This window comes from Salmo trutta, chromosome 36 (genome assembly GCF_901001165.1).
Source record: "Salmo trutta chromosome 36, fSalTru1.1, whole genome shotgun sequence".
Taxonomy (NCBI): domain Eukaryota; kingdom Metazoa; phylum Chordata; class Actinopteri; order Salmoniformes; family Salmonidae; genus Salmo; species Salmo trutta.
In genome coordinates this window covers 34,007,926-34,031,998 of record NC_042992.1, presented here as the reverse complement: position 1 = coordinate 34,031,998, position 24,073 = coordinate 34,007,926, and the positions used below count along the sequence as shown (strand labels likewise).

At 41.6% G+C, this 24,073-nt stretch overlaps 1 protein-coding gene across 3 annotated transcripts; it reads left to right on the top strand.

Moving 5' to 3' along the window:
• Window positions 1-7,087: 7,087 nt before the first annotated feature.
• On the top strand, window positions 7,088-23,891 carry LOC115176170 (solute carrier family 2, facilitated glucose transporter member 1-like). 3 transcript variants are annotated; one of them, XM_029736019.1, is made up of 11 exons: window positions 7,088-7,700; window positions 8,178-8,310; window positions 15,378-15,482; window positions 15,804-15,964; window positions 16,757-16,997; window positions 17,756-17,918; window positions 19,814-20,001; window positions 20,457-20,561; window positions 20,665-20,763; window positions 20,926-21,129; window positions 21,273-23,891. In XM_029736019.1, exons 2-11 carry the CDS (start codon window positions 8,296-8,298, stop codon window positions 21,549-21,551), a joined length of 1,560 nt encoding a protein of 519 aa, XP_029591879.1. In that variant the 5' UTR covers window positions 7,088-7,700; window positions 8,178-8,295; the 3' UTR covers window positions 21,552-23,891. The 3 variants fall into 3 exon arrangements, with proteins under 3 accessions (XP_029591879.1, XP_029591880.1, XP_029591878.1); XM_029736020.1 differs by having other exon boundaries at window positions 7,088-7,710; window positions 15,381-15,482; XM_029736018.1 differs by having other exon boundaries at window positions 7,088-7,710.
• The last annotated feature ends 182 nt before the right edge of the window (window positions 23,892-24,073 follow it).

Sequence of the window (24,073 nt, the reverse complement as noted above, 5' to 3'; positions counted from 1 at the left end):
GAACATTAAATTCTCGGCAACAGCTCTGGTGGACATTCCTGCAGTCTGCATGCCAAGTGTTGTGACAGAACAGCACATTTTAAAGTGGCCTTTTATTGCCCCCAGCACAAGGTGCACCTGTGTAAGGATCATGCTGTTTAATCAGCTTCTTGATATGCCACACCTGTCAGGTGGATGGATTAACTTGGCAAAGGATAAATGCTCAATAAACAGATTTGTGCACAACATTTTAGATTAGTTGTGTATGAAACATTTTATCTATTTTCCAGCTCATGAAACATGGGCCCAACACTTTACTTGTGTTTATATTTTAGAAATTGTTGCATGTTTATATTTTTGTTCAGTATACATTCAGGAATACTCGATGATGAGAGAATGTGAACAACCCCCAGAGTACAATGACACCTGGTAGCCGACCAGGTCAGAGTATGTAGACTAAAATGCTGCTACAGTATACAGTAGATATAGGTCCTAGAAGTAGTCTGTAAAGAAACCAACATGTGCGCAACTATGGGGAAAAAACAGCCGGGTTTGGCTTAGATTGTTATGTTAAAATAATGGGCATCATGCCAACCCAGAGATGGCGCTAGTGGGGGACCTGTCTAGGATATATAAATAGGTGCGTTGTGAGTTTCTGATTAGGATGTCATAACATGTAATATCTGAGTAAAGGATTATGCTTGCATTTTACCAAACTTTCCGATGTGAGTTATTCACATATAACATGGTGTCAGAGAAATGAACCCAAAGCCAAGTGCTACGGAAAAGTGGATACGGTTTGTGGACAACGTAATCGTCGGATAAAGGCAAACAAGTGGAAGAATTGAGCGAGTACGAAGAGACTGCAATATCTCTGTCAAATTCCGGTGCCAAGCGCCTTGGACAAGAAAGGTGATTTGTATCAAAACGGGTTGTTTTTCCGTGATCAGTGGGAGAATTTTGAAATCGTTACCGTCTTAGATAAAAACGACCCGCATGTGCGAGTGGCAATACTGCTTAGCGTTTTTGGAAGAGACTGCCATATGCTTCAGCGTTGTCTAGATCTGGGGGAAGAGGATAGAAAAAAAATCTAAAATCCTTGACGTTTTACAAAGACATTTTGAACCCACTCGAAATGAGAGTTATGAAAGATTCATTTTTAACACGTGAACAAACTCAAGAAGAGACGTCTGGTCGATATGTTGTGAGGCTGCGTCTGATTCATGTGATTTCGGGTCAATGAGAGACGAAATGCTCAGAGACAGACTTGTGATTTGCTGTAAAGATGAGAGCAAGTGTGCTGCGCGAACCACAATTTACGCTGACTAAAGCCATAGATATATGCAGAGCAAGCGAACAGACACAGATCCACTTGAAAAAGATGACCACTGTCTCTGAACAGACAGAATCTGTCAATTATGCCACCCAGAACAAATACAGAGGCCATGTCGATAAAAAATGGAAATGTATAACGTCAGAAGGAGAAGATACTAAAGGATGGTGGTTCAATGGAGGAACAGGGTGTCATTACGAAGGTCACCAAAGAGTACATCCATCCTGGTAAGGGACTACTGGACATACAGAGACAAACTCACAATGCAGGAAGTGGTCGTCAACAAAGGCGATAGGGCGGTAGTGCCAGAAACTCTACGCCCGGTGATTCTCTCTCGTATCCATGCAGGGCACTCGGGTTGAAGCCAGTCTCAGGAAAGCCAGAGACTCAGCATTCTGGCCCAACATGACCCAAGAAATAAAACATGTTGTGGCTGTGTGCAGCATATGTAATGCTAATCTACCTAAGCAGCAAAAGGAAGCGCTGCACCAACATGACGTACCAGCACGTCCTTGGTCTAAAGTGGGAATGGATCTGTTCACAGTAAAGATTGTTCCTTTTCTGATTATAGTGGACTACTATTCATATTTTTGGGAGATGGAGAAATTGACACAACCGTCGCTTGCGTCATCGACTGTTGTAAGCAGCAGTTTAGCAGATATGGCATACCTGGCAGTGGTGTTGTTACGGATAATGGGCCCCAGTTCACGAGTCAAGACTTTGCTTTGGTTTCAAAAGCCTGGGTTCCATCATGTGACATCCTCACCCTACCACAGTCAGAGTAATGGTAAGGCAGAGTCAGCAGTGAAAATAGCCAAGACTCTCATCGCAAAGGCTATGCAGGAAGGCATAGATGTGTGGCGAGCCATAAATACTCCCATAGAGGGCTTCGGCAGCAGTCCTGTACAGAGCTTAATGTCTAGACACTCCCGCTTCGGTTGCCAACAACTCTCAAGCTCCTCGCACCAAAGGTCATTAGGGGTGTTCAGGCACACAAACGTGTACATCAGGACGAGTCAAAACATTACTATGACCAGCATGCAAAAAATATGCCTGTAATAAAACAAGTGCTCCTGTCACCTCACGCCAGGGATGCCACATGGAGTCTTGGCACATGCATAGGGCACATCAGCCTAGGTCATATGAAGTGGAAGTAAAGGGTCGAAAGTTTAGAAGGAACCGGAAGGACATACGCCCAGTTCAGAAGAGCATAGGGCACCGGAGGGCTACATGGGAAGTCTGTGAATATCCTCTGGATGGTGTGGGCAGGACACATAATGAGGAGACGGGGAAGACCCCACCAGGGCAGTTATCTCTGCCGACCGTGCCTCCACAACTTTAGGAAGATGTGGAAGAGGAAGGAGAGGCCCTGAGGATCCCAGAGCTGCCCAACGTCCCAGAGGTGCCAGGAGAGGACCTGAGGATCCCAGAGGTGCCCAACGTCCCAGAGGTGCAAGGAGAGGACCTGAGGCTCCCAGAGGTGCCCAACGTCCCAGAGGTGCCAGGAGAGGACCTGAGGATCCCAGAGGTGCCCAACGTCCCAGAGGTGCCAGGAGAGGACCTGAGGATCCCAGAGGTGCCCAACGTCCCAGAGGTGCCAGGAGAGGACCTGAGGATCCCAGAGGTGCCCAACGTCCCAGAGGTGCCAGGAGAGGACCTGAGGATCCCAGAGGTGCCTAATATGCTACCAGTGTGACACACTTGACTAGGACAAGGGCTACCATAAGACCACCCTGCGGTACGGGCACTTTGTCCCTTAAGAGATGGACAATACATTTTTTTACCTTATAAAAAACAAGGTGTTGATAATGTAAATACATATTTTCACTGTGATATTAAAATGGTATGAAGTGCACGCGCTAATTATATAGAAAAAGGAAGATGTTAAGATAATGGGTATAATGCCAACCCAGAGATGGCACTAGTGGGGCACCTATCTAGGATATATAAACAGGTGCATTATGAGTGTCTGATTAGGATGTCGTGACCTATAACATGTAATACCCGAATAAAGGATTATGCTTGCATTTTACCAATCTCTCTGACGTGAGTTATTCACATACTGTACACATACAGTTGACAACGTGTAAACTATGTTTATTGAAAATATAAATGCATTTGCACAATGAACACGTCTCTCAAATACATCGTTACAGCAAATTTTACAGAGGTAAAGACAGTTTCAGGTTGGATATTCGCGCTTTCAAACCTCAATAGCTTTCAAACCACTTGAGCCACAGACTCCAAATAAGTGTCATGATGTTGGAAAAATTTTGCACAACATTGCACAGTTCTTATTTTCACGATTTGGACAATAAAACGTGGAAATGTGAGCAGCATTTTGTATTCCTAGTTGAATTAGTTAGGGAGCGTAAACAAAGTACCAACTTTTTTTACATTTGAATTTCAACAGCTCCTTGGTCATGTGACCTACTGACCTCAAACAAGGTTCAGAATATACACTCAGTGGGCCTACACATTGCACACGCTTTAGTTTGTCCATTGTCATCTCACACGGTTCTACATGAATTTTCAATATTTTTCAATGTTTCTAATTTCAATAGCTCCTTGGTCATGTGACCTACTGACCTCAAACAGGGTTCAGAATGAACACTCAGTGGGCCTACACATTGCACACGCTTTAGTTTGTCCATTTTCATCTTACATGATTTTACATGCATTTTGTCAACTTTATAATTTCAATAGCTCCTTGGTGATGTGACCTACTGACCTCAAACTACTTTCAGAATGTCCACGGACTGGCGGAGACGCCGCCGCGAGGTGTCCAGTACGGTAACGCGACTGATCCCGGAGAAGCTGGCGGGAGCCCCGGGGAGAGTTATCTTTTCTTTGTGATGGGCAGGGCGCCCTGAAATGGGTTCACCCCCGAGAAAGGGGCCCAAGCCCTGGAAAGCATTGCAGTTCCGGCGGCGTCCGGTGAGTTCTCGCTGGCCCTTGAAAATCCGGGGGAGAGGGTGTACATTTCAAGCCGGAACATATCCATATCCGCAGCAGGTCTCCAAGGTGAACAGCCTCTGGCATGTTTTAACAAATAAGGGAAGTTGGCAAGTCAGATCCGTAACTTCGGGATAAGGATTGGCTCTAAGGGCTGGGTCAAGGTTTCGTACATAGCAGAGAAGCTCACTTGCTGCGATCTACTGAAGGTCAGCCCTCGATCCAAGCTTTTGTCGGGGACGGAAGGCGTCTGACTCCACCATCCTCCTTCTTTACTTACGGGTTACCAGGTGCACACAGAAGGGTCAGGGGCCAGAGGCCAGACACAGAGTCTGAGAGAGCCCAGGCAGGTGGGTAGAAGGCGTAAGACATTGGGCTCTGGATAGGTAGGGGGCTAGGTGGCGGTTGCCCATCCGCCTGAGCTCGTCCTCTTGTGGGACTGTGAGTCAGGTTGGGACTAGCTGTAGAAGTCAAAGGGTCACCAGGTGCACAAGGAGGCCTCCCCCAGGGAGTGTAGGCCTAGAGTCCAGGAGTCAGAGGTCACCAGGTCAATGGGGGCCTGCCTGGAGGTCAGAAAGGCCCCAGGGAGAAGGCCCAAGAGAATAGGTGTTTGAGTGACACTGTCCTTCAGGGGGGCAGAGCAGGGAAATTAATGTAAAATTGTGTGATTTGAAAATGGACAGACAAAAGGGTGTGCAATGTGTAGGCCCACTGAGTGTACATTCTGAACCTTGTTTGAGGTCAGTAGGTCACATGATCAAGGAGCTATTGAAATTAGAAACATTGAAAAACATTGAAAATTAATGTAAAATCGCAAGAGATTAAAATGGACAAAAAAAGGTTGTGCTACATATAAGGCTAATCAGTGGATATTCTGACAGCAGTTTGAGGGTTGTAGGTCACATGACCAAGGAGCTATTGACATTTGAAAATTTGAAAAATGTATGTAAAATCATGTGGGATGAAAATTGACAAACAAAAGGGTGTGCAATATATAAGGCTTGTCAGTGGATATCCTGACAGCAGTTTGAGGGTTTTAGGTCACATGACCAGAGAGTTATTGAAATTAGAAACCTTGAAAAACATTTAAAATAAATGTCAAATCATGTGAGATGAAAATGGACAAACAAACGGTTGTGCTACATATAAGGCTAGTCAGTAGATATTCTGAAAGTAGTTTGAGGGTTGTAGGTCATAAGACTAAGGAGCTATTGAAATGTGAAACTTAAAAAATATATTGTAAAATCTCATGAGATGCAAATTGACAAACAAAAGGGTGTGCAATGTGTAGGCCCACTGAGTGTACATTATGAACCTTGTTTGAGGTGTGGGTCACATGACCAAGGTGCTATTGAATTTCAAAAATGTAAATAAATCATTTAAAATAGTGCGAGATGTAAATTGACACAAAATAATTGTGTGCAATGTGTGTCTATGCCATCGGGTTAGCTAGAATCAGTAATGAAAGTTTTAGGAGTAATGGTTAAAGAGCTATTGAAATATGAAAAATGTGATTTGTCACTATGTTGACGGTCCCTAACTGCTGTTGGTGGACGAAAGGAAAACTACAGGCGAATATCCAACCTGAATCTGTTTTTACCTCGGTGCGAATATTTGCCATTTTAGCAGTGACATGAATTCAAGAACAAGATGAAACCAGCTAAAACGAGTCACTTACGATTCCCAACATGGCAGTTTCTTGTCATTGTTGATAGCTATCTGCCCATCCAGAATCACAACTCACGGCCACGTTGAACCGTGTCCATCGTTTTCGTGACGTTGTCAGCTAACCCTGTAGGACATTACGCGAGAAGAATGAATAAGCATCAGCCACTCACTCTCGCCTAAAAAAAAAAACACTCTCGGCCTCTGTTGTCACCTCAAAGTGTCTAGTTCATTTATATTTTTTGGGTAAAAAATGTGAACAACAGTTATGGTATTTTGATGAACTGAGGATAATAATTACTTTTAAAAAATGATGCTCTTGGCACACTTTATTTATTGCCCTATCCACGACGGATGGACACACTAATCTAAAGGATACTACTATTTTCTTCCACTGACCCGTCATAGCATGGGTGAAAAACAGTGTATTCAGACCTGTGTACCTATGGTTGAACATTGATTGGCATGTGCGTTGCTAAAAACATATGCGATTTAAACAGAAGCTACAAAATTAAGTAGTTCGAATAAAACCGTTAAAACGTAAACGTTCCCCTAGCCTATATGATGCAACTGACCACGAGGGTTGCAGGAAAGACTGCCGAATGCTTGTTACATCAAACTGAATGAGGCGAAAGTGAGGATTTGCAATGAGGAATGGATAAATTATACAAGGAACGTGCTCATTGTCTAAATACAGGCCCAACCTTTATTAAATGATCAGTATGATGAAAGGGCACAACCTGGTGCAACACCGTTAAAATTCAGTTGACATTGATGCTGCAACATAAAATGCATGTGCCATGTTACTCCAACCAACATTTCAAAAGTATTTTTGGCCTGCTATTGTCCAAACTTCTTTTATATTGGGAATAATGGGGCACTATGTAAGTGAGCGTCTTTATTTTGATCTCAATATAATAGAAAACGAATGCTTTATTAGGCCTATGGTCTGAATAATTACCAAGAGCTTCGCTCTTTATTTGAGAACATAACCTACAATGTAACCATTTATGAACAATAATTGTTTCATTCTGCTTGTTCATGTTGACTGAATAACCCTGAGTCATGGGCCACTGTTACTATTCTCACACTGAGTCACGAGCTTCCTGACAGCCATGTGACGTGATACCCAATACCGTTATTCAATCTCAGTCCCACTGCTTGAGAACAATATACGGGAGGCAATTTATGCAGCATATATATATAAACCTAATTGTCGAACAGGCTACACATATTCTACAACTTCAACCATTTAAACAAATATTAGATGGAGGAATAGCTCGAACGAAAGAGCATACAAATGGATGTGCCTCAGTGTCGCGGACGGTGCCAGGCGCGTGATACATTGCTTTGGTACTGGGGCAGCGTTGCATCAGCATCCGTCATCAGCTGATCACTCTCAAGGTCTCCTTCGCAGAGCATCATGGGGAAGACACTGGAACCGCTGGTTCTATCCGGGGGCCGCAACATCCCCTACAACTAAACCAACGTTGGTTCACCATCAGCACCATAATAGGAGACCCACACCAAAAAGAGGTCACGCAGAGAGCATCTCGTTTTTCATAGGTTGATGGGAACTGGACTAACTCCTCAAAGGGAAAGGTGCGGATTGTCGCGCATCCACTCCACAAGACTGAGCTATATGAAACGAATAACGAAGACATTTGCAAGGGACTTTGTTTTAATAGTATCCTACCGCATTGCTGCCAGTTGAATCGTGGAGGGCGGGAGAGGAATAGCACGACTTTAGCACGACTGGTCACGGCAGGTGAATTGCGGTAAATTGCTTGATTTTTACTATTATATGACATATCTAGGGCATTGCTGACAACCCGTCTGTATAAAATATTGATTAGTAGGTCAAGATTAGTGCCTTTATAGTAGCTTTTGGCAGTTTAAGAAGTGTGGGATAACTCCATTTGACCGCAAAGTCTACGTTTTGCATTTCATAGAAAAGTGATTTTTATAGCGAAGTATAAGTATATTGTTTTTGCTGCCATCGGATTCACTATTAGCTCAGTACGCACTGGACATAAAACAAATCAATTGAATAGAATCGTAAACAAATGAAGACATTGCAATCTATTAAGACGTTAGAAAGTAGGCTATCAGGATATAAAATGATTAAACTTGTTATTTTAGGGCTACTTCAGTTCAATTCGTAAAAGCAGCAGGGCAACGTTTGTTTACAACTGTGGTCAGATTCAGCACCAAGGACAACGTCTAATCAGTTCCTTATTTGCAGGCTGCAGCTTTCCAGACTGTGCGTGCTTTTCCACCTGAAGATCTTTTCTCTTGTCCTGTTTGTCATCTTCTCATCAAGAGCTGCTATTTGTTAGTGAATATCTATCTATTCACTGAAGATGGTGGAGGAGGAGGTAAGTTCTGCTCCCTAATTGAATCCTGTAGACAGAGTAGTAATCTATGCTGCTGTTATTATATGCTGACCATGCACTAGTCACACATACTATACTTTGACCATACAATGTGTGGCCCCTCAAAAGGTCCCTAAACCTTTGCATTCCTACAATCCATCAAATTATTTCCAATTCTGTTGCATGCAGTCAGAATGTCATATGACTGTTCAAAACCTACTTCATGGGGGTGGGCGTTGTACTGTATGACGCTGTATATCAGTGAGTCATGCTCCGGTTCTATGCTGAGCTTCCATGAGCCATACAGCACCTTCAGAAAGTATTCACACCCCTTGACTTTTTCCACACTTTGTTGTGCTACAGCCTGAATTTAAAATGGATTAAATTGAGATTTTTGTGTCACTGGCCTACACAAAATACACTATAATTTACAAATGAATAAAAAATGAAAAGCTGAAATGTCTTGAGTGAATAAGTATTCAACCCTTTTTTATGGCAAGCCTAAATAAGTTCAATGTGCTTAACTAGACACATAATAAGTTGCATGGACTCACTCTGTGTGCAATAAAAGTGTTTAACATGATTTTTGAATGACCGCCTCATCTCTGTACCCCACACATACAATTATCTGTAAGGTCCCTCAGTCGAGCAGTGCATTTCAAACACTGATTCAACCACAAAGACCAGGGAGGTTTTCCAATGCCTCGCAAAGAAGGAACATGCATCCTGTTTGCAACAAAGCACTAGTAAAACAACAACCAACTTGACAGAGCTTGAACAATTGGTAAATATTGTACAATCCAGGTGTGCAAAGCTCTTAGAGACGTACGCAGAAAGACTCCAAGCTGTAATCGCTGCCAAAGGTGATTCTAAAATGTATTGTGTCAGGAGTGTGAATGCTTATGTGAATTAGATATTGGTGTGTTTTGTTTTCAAAACATTTGCACAAAGTTATAAAAACATGTTTTCACTTTGTCATTATGGGGTATTGTGCGTAGATGGGTGAAGAAAAACAACAATTTAATCCATTTTGAATTCAGGCTGTAACAAAATGTGGGATGAGTCAAGGGGTATGAGTACTTTGTGAAGGCACTGTAGAAGTGGACAGTTAGGTTACTGTTCTATGAATAATAGGGTCCAGAATGAGCTTTTAGGTAATGACGTTTATCGTGCATTCGGCTATGGCATACACTTCTAATCATTCATCTCTGCTATTGACGTAATGAAATAACCCAAGGCCATTTGGAGCTCAACCTATGTTGTGGTATTGGATATATAGCCAAAGCTAATCAACTCATCAATACCATTTGGCCTCAGCGTCCTTCAGTACATGAATGGGTTTGATTGGTTCTCTTACAGTAGGTTAATGAGATAAGAGTGAACGGTTCAGTGAATGGCTCAGAAAGAATTAGGCCAGAATCATTGTTGTATAGAGAGAGAGAGAGAGAGAGAGAGTCTTTTCCCTCCCACAATGCATTGGTGCAAGGAGCAGCAATGCCATGTTTTATCGCTGTGTGTTTTGGTCTATATTAGCGAGTGTCAATTCAACGGTCACCTTCAGGCAGTTGTTATGAAAATGAGGAAGAGACAGAATTACTCTTGGAGCAAGGGGGCTATGGAAGAAGTCGTGTGTCCGTCATTAGAAACAGGGAGGAGGAAAAAGCGGAGGAAATAGATGCAGTCTGGGATGGGGTTATGGAATAAGGAGTGTGTTACATCATTAGAAAAGAGAGGGATGGGAACAAAAAGAGGAAAAGAGAGATGGAGCCCTGAGACAGAATCGGAGTGTACAGTTCACTTAGGTCAGATGAATAAGTTCCACTTCTTTGACTCTGAAAAGGACTACTACCCTGTTGAATTCTTATTTTTATCTGAGTGTTGCTCACTTTGCAAACAACTCCATTACTAGGCTACTAGCACAAAGTTACATTGTACACATGTACACATACCTGAGGTATGACCGTGTGTAATTGTGAAATATTCTTTTTAATGAAGTACAGCATTTGGCCGGGCTGAAAAGACCTCTTTTAACAGTCCTATTTTAAGTCGTATCCCAACTCTTTCAATATTGATACAATTATTGTAAAAATCATGAGAATTTGACAAATTTTGAATGCATCTCAAGACTGCTTATTTCTACTGAGTCATTGTGACTTTACAGGCGGCGAAGGGGGGTAGAGAGAAGAGAGAGGGGGAGTGGTGGAAGGTGAACTTCAGGATATAAACAGAGTGAGAGGAGGGAGGGAAGAGAGAGAGAGGGATGGAGGGAGGGACTGGGTTTGGCGGAGGCCATAGTGTTTCGCTCGTTTGTTTACAGTGCGTTAGAATAGCACAGACTGTCACATTGTATGTTTTTGCAGACACATGCTTTGTCTTGTGACACATCCCTGCCTACTTCGGTTCCTATTTTTCATTGGGATTTCCGGAGAGTTCCTCTATTGAATGGAGCCACCATCACTTTGGGAGACCTTCCCGTCCAAACGCAGACCTACAAAACACAGAAAATATATGCCATCTAAATATGTTTGGAAATCTGTCATATGGTGGAAGAGAAAATGTAATTCAGTAGGAGAAGAGATGAAAGGGCAATGTTTATAATGGACCAGAATTGCATCATTCAACTATAGTTATATGTAAGGTGATGTAAAGATCAAATAAATTATACTGATGCCAAGAGCATTTTTGGTCTTATATTTCATTGCATTCAAAATTTGGGGGCGTTATTAGCATTTCCTACACAAGTCCCTCGCGTCTCTGTCATCTCTTCTCGCACAAACTGAGGCTCACATACGGACTCAACACCGCCTCAACCACGAGCTCTAAAGGTGGACCGAAGGGCACCTAAGCCGCGAGGAAAGGTCAGTCCAGTATCATATAACCTCTAACAATATGCCTTCTCAGCAGTGTCTCTGCATAGTGTTCCGTATTACTGGATTCAGCAGAAAAGACTCAGAGCTTGATTTATGTGGCCTTCAACGAGTTTCATTTGAGAACTGGCTACAGGGTCAATTAAGGATACAGTCAAATGTAAATAGCCTACATTTTGGTATCCAGCATATGTATATCCACCATATGTATATGCATGCAACTATAAAGTGGTCTGTTAATGTTATAATGTATCTAGCAGATCTCAGCATGTCTTTAAAGACTGATGAAATACCTTTTGTATGGAAATGTGCCCGAGTGACCTCTCTCCATGAAGGCCGAAACTCCTTAGACCCAAATAACTGTAGACCTATATCAGTAACCTGTTCAATAGCAAAAGTCTGAGAAATTAGTATATTCCCAAATGTATCAGTACCTAGATTAATTGAATTTCACACTTTTTCCTGTCTTTAGACCTACCCATTCCACTACTACAGCATTAGTGAAACATACAAATTATATAAATTGCTAATCTGACCAAGGCAAACTAACTGGTGCCAACTTTATGATTTATCAAAAGCATTTGTTTTAGTTGATCATCTTACTAGGAAAACTTAATAAAAACATTGGTTTCACTAACAGATCACTAAACTGGTTCAATGCGTATCTCAGCAATAGAAAACAATGTGTTTTCATGGAAGGACACAAAACACACCTTTTTGTACTCAGTATAGGTGTACTTCAAGGCTCAGCATTGTCCCCCCTTCTTTTCTCTGTATTCATAAATGAATTGCATCTAATTGTTTTGAATACACGTTCACTTACACACTGATGATTAAGCGCTCTATACATCAGGTTCAAATATTTTGCGGATACAAGTAACTCTCCCAAGATGATTTTAACACTTAACAAAAAATGATTTCTAGCAAATAATTTGGTGATATATCAAACAAAGTACCATATCATACTTTTTGGTACACGGCAAAGAATAAACTCCACAGCTAGCAATTTCAAAATTCATGCAAGTGATGGAACAACGCTTGAAGATGTTGATTGTTTAAAATATCTAGGTTTGAGGATAGATTCTGAATGATCTTTTGGAAAGCATATTGATTATTTTTGAAAAATAATTAACTATAATAAGCTTGGGTTACTCTACAGATCTAAGAATTGTTTTACTGTATCCATTAGAAAGACCTTAGTTATCCATCTGCTGCTTCCTATCCTAGACTATGGGGACATTATTTATCGAAACACAACCAAGACCTTACTTTGCAAATTAGAATTCATGTATAACAATCTTTGCAGATTCTTTCTTGGATGCTATTGTAAGACACATCATTGCACAATGTATGGATCACTAAATTGGCTGTCACTCCGAAACAGAAGACAATTGCATTGGTACTGATTTATTTTGAAAATGTATCAAGTTAAATGTCCTTGTATATATTAAGGAACACCTAACTTTACAAGACTCGCACTACGCTTTCTGACAACAGCAGCAATTGCAAATTCCAAGGGTACATCATGAGGTTAGAGTAAGATCTTTCAGATACAAAGACCCAACTGACTGACTGGAATCATTTACCTATAGAAATCAGGGCATTAAAATAACACAGTGAATTTAAGAAAGCCCTTTTTCAAATGTTAAGAGCAAACTGTTTTGGGTTTTTAACTAATAGAAACATCACCATGTGAAGATATTTGTAAATATGTACACTTACCATTCAAAAGTTTGGACACCCCTACTCATTCCAGGGTTTTTCTTTATTTTACTATTTTCTACATTGTAGAATAATAGTGAAGACATCAAAACTGTGAAATAGCACATATGGAATCATGTAGTAACCAAAAAAGTGTTAAACAAATCAAAATATATTTTATATTTGAGATTCTTCAAAGTAGCCACCCTTTGCCTTGATGACAGCTTTGCACACTCTTGGCATTCTCTCAACCAGCTTCATGAGGTAGTCACCTGGAATGCATTTCAATTCACAGGTGTGCCTTAATTTGTGGAATTTCTTTCCTTCTTAATGCGTTTAAGTCAATCAGTTGTGTTGTGACGAGGTATGGGTGGTATACAGAAGATAGCCCTATTTGGCAAAAGACCAAGTCCATATTATGGCAAGAACAGCTCAAATAAGAAAAGAGAAATGACAGTCCATCGTTACTTTAAGACATGAAGGTCAGTCAATGCGTAAAATGTCAGTGCAGTCGCAAAACCATCAAGCGCTATGATGAAACTGGCTCTCATGAGGACCGCCACAGGAATGGAAGACCCAGTTACTTCTGCTGCAGAGGATAAGTTCATTAGAGTTACCAGTCTCAGAAATTGCAGCCCAAATAAATGCTTCACAGAGTTCAAGTAAAAGACACATCTCAACATCAACTGTCCAGAGGAGACTACGAGAATCAGGCCTTCATGGTCTAATTGCTGCAAGGAAACCACTACTAAAGGACACCAATAATAAGAAGAGACTTGCTTGGGCCAAGAAACATGAGCAATGGACATTAGACTGGTGGAAATCTGTCCTTGGGCTGATGAGTTCAATTTTTTTATTTTTGGTTCCAACTGCTGTGTCTTTGTGAGACACAGAGTAGGTGAACGGGTGATCTCTGCATGTGTGCGCACAGTGAAGCATGGAGGTAGAGGTGTGATGGTGTGGGGGTGCTTTGCTGGTGACACTGTCTGTGATTTATTTAGAATTCAAGGCACACTTAACTAGCACGGCTACCACAGAATTCTGCAGCGCTACGCCATCCCATCTGGTTTGCGCTTAGTGGGACAATCATTTGTTTTTCAAGAGGACAATGACCCAACACACCTCCAGGCTGTGTAAAATCTATTTGACCAAGAAGGAGGGTGATGGAGGGCTGCATCAGATGACCTGTCCTCCACAATCACCCAACCTCAACCCAATTGAGATGGTTTGGGATGAGTTGGACGGCAGAGTGAAGGAAAAGCAGCCAACAAGTTCTCAGCATATGTGGGAACTCCTTCAAGACTGTTGGAAAAGCATTCCAGATGAATCTGTTTGAGAGAATGCCAAGATTGTGCAAAGCTGTCGTCAAGGCAAAGGGTGGCTACTTTGAATATTCTCAAATATAAAATATGTTTTGATTTGTTTAACACTTTTTTGATTACTACATGATGTGTTATTTCATAGTTTTGATGTCTTCACTATTATTCTACAATGTAGAAAATATAAAAAATAAAGAAAAACCCTGGAATGAGAAGGTGTGTCCAAACTTTTGACTGGGACTGTTTAAGAGGTTAATGCTGGCCAACACTGATTATTGTTGCGTTAACTCTACACTGGCGCCAGTTTCTTTTGCCAAGTACACATTTTGCACAGGACTGACAAAGCCCCATTGATGGAGGAGGGTAAAATCCTTGGCATTGGCAACAGTCGCGCTGTCCCATCCAACCTATAAGATCACAACTAAGCACATTTCATAACCCCAAACAAGGGCACTCCACTCTTTGTGGCTCGGTGGTGCTAAACATAGGCCTTTCCTTCTAGCCTGACCCTAATTATCCTTCTTATGGTACCACAAAAATAGACCTAACAGCTTTGGGATCTTTTTGGAACACCATATAAGTGTTATGCTGCCATCTGAACATTTCTCTGGAGGCACCAGTTGAGGGGGAGCGCGGTTCTACCTCTCTGTCTGTATGACTCATCCTCCTTCTACCGTGTTTGTTTAACCATTTTTGGTTCCTACATGATTCCATATGCGTTATTTCATAGTTTTCAATGTCTTCACTATTATTTTACAATGTAGAAAATTGTAAAAATAAAGAAAACCCTTGAATTAGATGTGTCCAAACTTTTGACTGGGACTGTATGTATGTGCAGTATATATTATAGGTACTGAATTGTATTCGTTGTATTAGTAGTTGTAGCAGTAGTCTTTATTAGTTGTAAGCCTATTAGTAGTTGTATTTTGTTTTTTATGCTGTTAATGTACGTTTTAGTTTTGTATTATTATTTCATTGCTATTAGACAGTAGTTGCCATATTATTCTGTCTACTATGTATTGTTTATTTTTATTTTTTTAAATTGGGGGGGGGGGGGGGGGGGACGACACTTGAAAACAAGATGGTGCATCTCAAGCTTGGGGGGGGGGACAAAAATGTAATTTCAATTTCCCCTGCATAAATAAATCCCTAATAACACACACTCTCCCCATTCTGTCTCTAGCAGAAAAAGCAGGTGACAGGATACCTCCTGTTCTCCCTGGCCACTGCAGTCATTGGCTCGCTGCAGTTTGGCTACAACACAGGGGTCATTAATGCACCGGAGCAGGTTTGTAGGCTTATTTTGTGTTTTCTTATAACAGTGAACGCATGTGTGGGATTTGGTTTTGTTAAACTTTACATTGTTTAAACACTTTCTATTATGCTTGTGGATATTGTACTACTGATTTGTATTTCACAGTGCTTCATCAAGCGTTAAATCAAGAGATTGTATCTTGGTAATGCTTTATCTCTGATCTTTCTCTCTCTCTCTCCCTCCCTCTTATTTGATTTCTTCTCTTTCTCTTTCTGTCTCTTTCTGTCTCTTTCTGTCTCTTTCTGTCTCTCTCTCTCTCTCTCTCTCTCTCTCTCCCTCTCTCTTTCTGTTCAGAAACTGCGGGCCTTCTTCAATAACACATGGATGGAGAGGTATGCCGAGCCCATCAAACCAGGAACGTGCACCATTGTGTGGAGCTTGTCGGTGGCCATCTTTAGTGTGGGCGGCATGGTGGGCTCCTTCAGCGTCGGCGTGATGGCAGACAGATTTGGGAGGTTAGTGGTGACCCAGTATTCACCTGTTTCACCCCGATGCCAGTTTTCACTAACTATCAATAGTTTTCTAATGTTCACGTTTTGGAACAGGGTAGGAAGTGAAGTTTTCAATGCAAAAACCAAAAGGTTTGACATGTAAATTAAAAACCACTGCACCTTCACACTGTAACAATATTATTTGAGCCAGCATACTTAGAATAACATTTCTAGCCCATTGTCAGTCATCTGCCCTGATGAGAAAAAAAACAATCATTTATTAGCTACCCACACGTATTGTCTATGGCAGAACAATCAGCTGTGAATAAGGTTTATTGAGCGGGGCGGCAGGTAGCCTAGTGGTTAGAGCATTGGACTTTTAACTGAAAGGTTGCAAGATCAAATCCCTGAGCTGACAAGGTAAAAATCTGTTATTCTGCCCCTGAACAAGGCAGTTAACCCACTGTTCCTAGGCCGTCATTGAAAATAAGAATTTGTTCTTAACTGACTTGCCTAGTTAAATGAAGGTCAAAAATGTAATTGACAGGTTTGGAATTTTTATCCTTAGGAGTGAATTTGGTCACTCTTCAGTTCTGGTTCTCTGCCTTTCCTTGGTCTGTTTCTGCCTCTGCTATGCTGCAGGAACCAATGAGGCTCTAAGGAATCAGTGGAGAGTGGTTAGAACGGTTGCTCTGTTTCCTCCTCCCCCTACATCTCACTCCCTCTTAACCTTTCTCTGTCTATCTCTTACTCTGTGCAACACTTTGTCTCTGAAGCCTGCAATCTGTGTGTGTGTCTCGGTGTATTGGGATAAAGGAAATTGTCCATGTTCCTGGTCAACATCCTGGCTGTGATCGGAGGCCTCCTCATGGGTTTCTCTACCATTTGCTCCTCCTATGAGATGGTCATCGCTGGACGCCTCGTCATTGGCCTCTTCTGTGGCCTCTTTACCGGCCTTACGCCCATGTATGTGGGGGAGCTGTCCCCCACCCCTCTCCGGGGCGCCTTCGGCACCTTGCACCAGCTGGGCGTAGTGATTGGCATCCTGGTGGCTCAGGTCGGTCCTCGACGGCAGCCATCTTGATTTTCTGTCCTTTAACATAGGAATAGTCTTAACTCGTACGTTATCATACCATGTCTTTGCTTATGATACTGGGAATAAAGTCCCCATATAAGAATATTCTGTTTAATGTGTGGGAGTATTATTTTATGCAGTGATGTAGTTAAAAAAAATTGGTGGGTCAACAACCATGATTGCCATTCGCGGAGAATAAAGTTAAGCTCCCTATACTTTCAATGCATTTTCCTGCAAAAGGCGGGTAAATGCTTGTGTAAAATAAAAAAGCTGCCTAAATGGCGTTTACTTCCGTTTACCCTCCACTACACCACTGCTTATATGATTAAGTCGTAACCGGCAGACATTCTGATTTACTTATCTCTTAACATTGGAGTAATATCTTTTTCTAATTATTTTCTCATTATTCAAATTATTTAATGAGTATTAAATTAGTTTTTAACGAGCGACTACATCTTGCTCTAGGAATACAATTAGTAATATTCCTCCCCTTCATTTTCACCCACACGCTGTCATGAAACCTTCTCCATTTGAATCCTTTTATAGAACTGCCACTTCCATTCCATGCCATCAATGGATTGGTGTATTGTTGAATCCTATCTACCATAGTGTATATTCATCCCATCAGTGCTTCCAATCCCATCAATGTACAGCATATTCCATTCATGTTTGCATGTAAGCTGTGAATGAAACATTACTGGTAGTAAAGTTAATCCTACCTAAACCTCTCTGTGTTGTAGATCTTTGGCTTGGAGTCTCTGCTAGGGTCGGACAAGCTGTGGCCTCTGCTGCTGGCTCTGACTGTCATCCCGGCCGTGCTGCAGTGTATCCTGCTGCCCTTCTGTCCCGAGAGCCCCCGCTTCCTCCTCATCAACCAGAACAAGGAAGAGCAGGCCCGCAAAGGTGGGTGCTCCAAACCATAGAAACCATCAAATTGTTGGGGTTTGGGGTGCTTTGCACATTCTAGTAATTATATTTCTATGCTCCAAATGCAGTCATTTACTCTGGTTCATCAGGAACTCTGATTTGTCAGGAAGATAAATGGAAAGACTTCATTTCACACTCCTATTTTAGCTTGTATGTACCTGGTATTGTATCTATTTGCGGAGAAATTATGAAGTAAAATTGTGTAATTTGGTGAGTGGTACTTAGACGCAAGTACCAACATACAGGTGTATGTGACAATAAACCATACACTCAGTGACCACTTCATTAGGTACCCGCGCACGTTAGGGTCCTTGATACCAATTGAGCAACGTTTCCATGCCCCAAAGAGGCTGTTCTGGAGGCAAAGGGGGGTCCGACCTGGTACTAGATGGGTGTACCTAATAATTAATTAAGTTAGAGCCATCAATGTACATTAAATACCATTGAATGGTGTGAATTGTGCATGCCAAACATAGGCCTGTGGCATTATTGCCCTTCCTCTGACTGGGCATGAGATTAATGCATACACTGACAGGCCAAGACAAACCAGGTGAGACGGACGCTTGTTGAGTCTAGAAAAGAGTCCTAGGTCAACAGCGGGTTTTGGCATCGGTCCCTACTTTAGTTCACACCATGGGGGTCACCTGAGTTCATGTCCTAGTCTCCTTCACACAGTTCTTTTCAAACACACTGCTTTTGTGAATTAAAAAAATTAAGAAAGGATGTGATTGATAACGTTATGTAAGAACTGGCACGACCATGGACAGCTACTGAAAAAACAACTACAACGCAGGCAGGTTTTAATGTTGGTGCTACGATCGCTAGTCTGCTTGACAATATACTCAAGTAATGTTTTAAAGGTCCAATGCAGGCACTTAATAGAAAAAACAATTTGTCTCCCCAATTGGTAGTTACAGTCTTGTCCCATCGCTGCAACACCTGTACGGATTCGGAAGAGGAAAAGGTTGAGAGCCATGCCTCCGAAACACGATCCCGCCAAGCCACACTGCTCGCTTAACCTGGAAGCCAGCCGCACCAATGTGTAAAAGGAAACACCCTACAGCTGGCGACCGAAGCCAGCGTGCATGCGCCCAGCCACCACAAGGAGTCGCTAGAGCGCGACGGGACAAGGACATCCCAGCCGGCCAAATCCTCCCCTCAACCGGACGGCGCTGGGCCAATTGTACTGTACGCCGCCTCATGGGTCTCCCGGCTGCGATCAAACCTGAATCTGTAGTAACGCCTTAGACCGCTGCACTACTCGGGAGGCCTCCAATGCAGCCATTTTATATCAATATCAAATAATTTCTGGGTAACCATTAAGTACCTTACTGTGATTGTTTTAAATTAAAATGGTCAAAAATAATCAAAAATAGCTTCTTAGCAAACAGCAATTTCTCAGCAATCATTTTCTTACGAATGTCTGGGAGTGGTCTGAGTGGGGTGGGGAAACTTAAAACTGGCTTTTATTGGCATAGAGGTTTGGACCTCTCTTTCTTATTGGTCTATTAACTAATTGACCGCATGGTGATGTCGCCAGGCAGACCAAAACTCAATCCCACCCAAACAGCCTGAAATTCCAGGCGTTTTTTTTCTAACAGCTCTTACACTAAAAGGGCATTACACATTATAGTGTGGAAATATATATAAAACACAGGAAAATCACATTTTTGACTGCACTGGGCCTTTATAAATGTTTTATGCGCCTAACATATTTCAATATTTTCTTGAACATATTGTCATTGGTTGACTTTCTACTTACCTAATTATTTCACAAATACATTCTCTCCTTTTACAACTTGTAAGTCCTTTACTCTCCATTGTAGTGTCACTTATCTGTAGCCTCTCACTCCACCATTTTCTCCCCCCAGCCCTGGTGCGTCTGCGTGGCACAGAGGATGTGAGTAAAGACATGCAGGAGATGAAGGAGGAGAGTTCCAAGATGGCCATGGAGAAGAAAGTGACCATCCTCGAGCTGTTCCGCACCGCAGCCTATCGGCAGCCGCTCCTCATTGCCGTCATGCTCCACCTCTCCCAGCAGCTCTCCGGAATCAATGCCGTGAGTGAACTATGACTCCCAGGGGGCCACAGTACAAACACATTCTAATTTGTTTAAGTGTCACCAAGGATATCTCAGAGGACAGCCTAACAATACAGGGTCGTATTCACTAGGCACGAAACAACGAAAAAAGGCAGAGACAGAGACTATGTGCTACGGTGTGCCCTTATGAAGATGACCCGGCCTTCATATAGAGAGAAACTGCAGCTGCCTATGCATAGTTGAATGGCAGGTGCATTCAACCTGCCTTATATTCTCAATGATTGCATGTTTGGGAGATTTGTTTGTATTATTCGATGGATTAAACTTGATTTATCAGGCGTACGGGAACTCCATAGTGTAACAGTGGGATAAAAAGACCATTTTGATAAGATGTGGCTACCTATTCATAGATCATGGCTTTGCCGCAGATCAAGAACATAATCCTATTGTCTCCCTCCCCCAACCCTGTTCAGGTGTTCTACTATTCAACTGGTATCTTTGAGTCCGCCGGTGTCACCCAACCCATTTACGCCACTATTGGAGCAGGAGCTGTTAACACTGTCTTTACAGTGGTATCTGTAAGTATAACATGCTGCGTGTATTACAGTAGTGTTTATTGAGTTATTATGTGTATGTAATGTATGTTTACTGTAGGGTAACTTCTTTCTCTGTCTTTGTCAGCTCTTCCTGGTCGAGAGGGTGGGACGAAGGACTTTGCATCTCGTCGGATTGGCCGGAATGGCCGTCAGTGCCCTGCTCATGACTATTGCCCTCCTGTTGGTGGGTGTCAGTTTCTATTGGTTGTCACTCAACATAACAGATATGTCATTAATTACAGTAATTCAGTTTCATTGCTATTATTGATGATAATCTCCATCTCCTTTCTCTCTATCTCCATCCCCCTCCCTCCCTCCCTCCCTCTCTCTCTCTCTCTCTGAGTAGAAGGGCTACTCGTCTCTGAGCTACCTGAGCATTGGGGCAGTGTTTCTGTTCGTGGCCATGTTTGAGATGGGGCCTGGTCCTATCCCATGGTTCATAGTGGCAGAGCTCTTCTCCCAGGGTCCGCGGCCGGCCGCCATAGCCGTGGCCGGCTGCTGCAACTGGACCGCCAACTTCCTGGTGGGAGTCAGCTTCCCCAAACTGGAGGTGTGAGAGGTTTCTCTAGGTTTCCCATTAGGGGTGAATCCTAACTTCCACTTCAGTAAAAATTTCACATAGTCATACAGTGACTCATTAGAATAATTACTGACTTCCACTCTTTTTCTCTCTCTTTGTTTGTAATTCTGTAGGAGCTGTGTGGGCCTTACGTCTTTATCATCTTCATGATCTTACTCATCTTCTTCTTCATCTTCACCTTCATCAAAGTCCCAGAAACCAAGGGCAAGACCTTTGACGAGATCGCCCGCGAGTTTGGCGGAGCCCCCCCGCCCCACACCACCTCTGTGGAAGCTCCTCCCACTAGTAGCAGCGTAACACTTCCTGCCTCGCCCATCAAGGAGAAGGTCCCATTGGTGGGGGCGGCAGCAGCAGAGGATAAGTCCATCTCAACTGTACAGGCGAGCTTGTAGAACCCTGTGTCGGGTCGAGGGTTAAATGTCAGGTGTTGGGGGTCAGCAGGTTCAAAAACAGATTCAAGCTTAATTCTTTGGGAGTTCAGGTACATGGGGACGAGTGATTGAGGTGATGGGAAATACTTTTCGTGTACATGGAAAGCCACAACGCACACATATTTTGGTGGAATACGGTAGCTAGGATTTCTTTCTTTCATGTGTAATATCTTTTTGGAAGTGTTCTCAATTTATAGGTCCAAATTAGGATTTCATTTTTTTGCCTTCTTTTACTGAGTGCATCATAATTTGAAGAGCAAAGTGGGCCTAGTCAAAACAAACAACCCCAGTAGTGTTTCTGGTTAATAGTCGTTTTAACAGTGAAACTGTAGATTAGGGTCAATTGCATTGGTTTGCTTTCTTGGTTTAGAAATAGCTTTTTTAAATAACCCAATAATCCCAGAATGATCATACTTGGCATTTCTTTTCCAACAGATGTATTCGTGATCAAAATGATGTGCTTTTACCCTATTCAATGTAAGAATCTACTGATAAAGAATCACATTTGGATGGTTGATGAAGTAAGATGGTTGTTGTTTTCAATGAGAGAGAGTACATCTTTCACTTTAACTTAAGATGCACCGTATTAACCAAATAGAAATCAATTAAAACTCCACAATAGCTAATATACTCTTTAAAAAGCGCTTTAAGGCAAATTAATCAACATAAGGAATAATTTGATAAATATTTACCTGAGGGAGTGCTTTTACAGCTAGCCTATTAGAAAAATACTTTAGGATAGCGTAGAATTGCATTTAACTATATTAATTAAGGGGACTGCAATAGAGGTTTCAAATTAAAAAGGATGAAACTTTATATAAAGGATGGGTAACGTTAATATAGATAGTTATTTTGGATATTAGATTATAATAGATTATGATATGAGTTGTGATGTTATGAACTTGGATTCGATTAGAATCAACCACAGAGAGCAAAGGACTCCAGCGATTGTCTCTGTGGTATTGAGTGCAATTTTGAATTGTTCTGCAGTGGGAGCATACATTAAAAAAAAAGAATATAATTGTGACGGTTGTCTATTCAATGTGGATTTGAAATACCACAATGGGAGTTTAGTTGTGACCAAATGTGAGGATTTGTGCAAAATTGCTTTTTAAATACTCTACTTTGTGACCATTTGTCTGACGATTACCATGTGGAATTTTTTTAAAATAGTAATTTATTTAAAGATGTCATTGTATAGATATAGTAGATAAATGTTTATATTTTTGTGGTTGTGTAAATTATATGTAGTAATTTTGCTCCAAGCACTTTCACTATTTATTTTGCTTAGAAAGATGACAGGGTCATGGCTTTGTTCTGTATTAATATAATATATTGTGGATAAATGTATGTGTTGCACTGGGAAAATACATTCCTTTGATGGTAGTGTTCAGTATTTGACCTCTACTCTTAGGAAAAAAACGTTATTCAATGGCTGCACTCCCTCACTACTGTTAACAAGACTGCAATACTGTACTAACTGAACCATACCCAGCTACCATATGCAAATTCACTTACTGTACACATTTATGAGAGTATTTATTTGTAAATATGTATTTTCAAAAATAATATTTATATGTTGAATGTGTGCTTGTTCTGACTTATGGGGTACCCATCGTCCAATGAGTGAACAACTATTTAGATTGTTTCCTAGTAATATGCTGAAGCATTGTGACACTTTGCTCTATTAACTTTGTGGTTAAAGTATTATTTTTGTCAAAATATACATTGGAAATAAAAACCAGTTCCCTTACCACTGCTCCACAACACTGCTTCCATCACCCTCCCCCTCTTCCACTTTCCACTTGCCATCTACTCGCTTAGTATGCACCTTATGGTGTCCTCAGTGTGTGTCTAAAAAAAAGTGTATTTTTGTTGTTGTTGATGATTGTATCCTATATTGTCACAGAGATCTATTCCAATTGACTTCAGAAAACCATGTTGTTTTGAAATGGGGTTTTACCCATGCTGTTGGTATTGCAATTATGTCGATTTTTTTCCCTGGCCTGTGTTTCATGGCCTTCCGTTTGCTTTGAGTGATCGTGTTCATGAGTTCCATGTTTCTGCGGCTTATTTGCGCCTCTTCTTCAGCACCTTTCAGCTAATGTGTACCGTATGTGTCTGTGAACACATTCTTCCTGCCGCCAAAGTCTTGTATTCTTATTCTCCACTAGGCACCAAACAAGAGGCATTTAAGCAACGTCTATAGTCTCTGCCATAAACAATTGAAATGAACATGTATGAAATAACCAATGTTGGTATTGAATTAAAAAATATGGTCTAATTCATATTTCAACATCATGTAAAGTGCAGAAAAGAACACTTTTGAATCCATTTGATAATTGTCCTGTATTGGGAAAATGTATCACACAAACAGTATAAATCTGGCTATGCAATGGCTTTTGAGACAATGAAACATTACAACAAACTAACAGCAATAATGCACCCTCATATGTTACATGTATTCGTCTCACTTATATATG

Bases quoted from the DNA above. Each gene is read 5' to 3' on its own strand.
- LOC115176170 (XM_029736019.1), top strand. The intron at 17,919-19,813 runs GTGGGTGCTCCA...TTCTCCCCCCAG, and splicing joins GGAAGAGCAGGCCCGCAAAG to CCCTGGTGCGTCTGCGTGGC. The intron at 21,130-21,272 runs GTGTGAGAGGTT...GTAATTCTGTAG, and splicing joins TCAGCTTCCCCAAACTGGAG to GAGCTGTGTGGGCCTTACGT.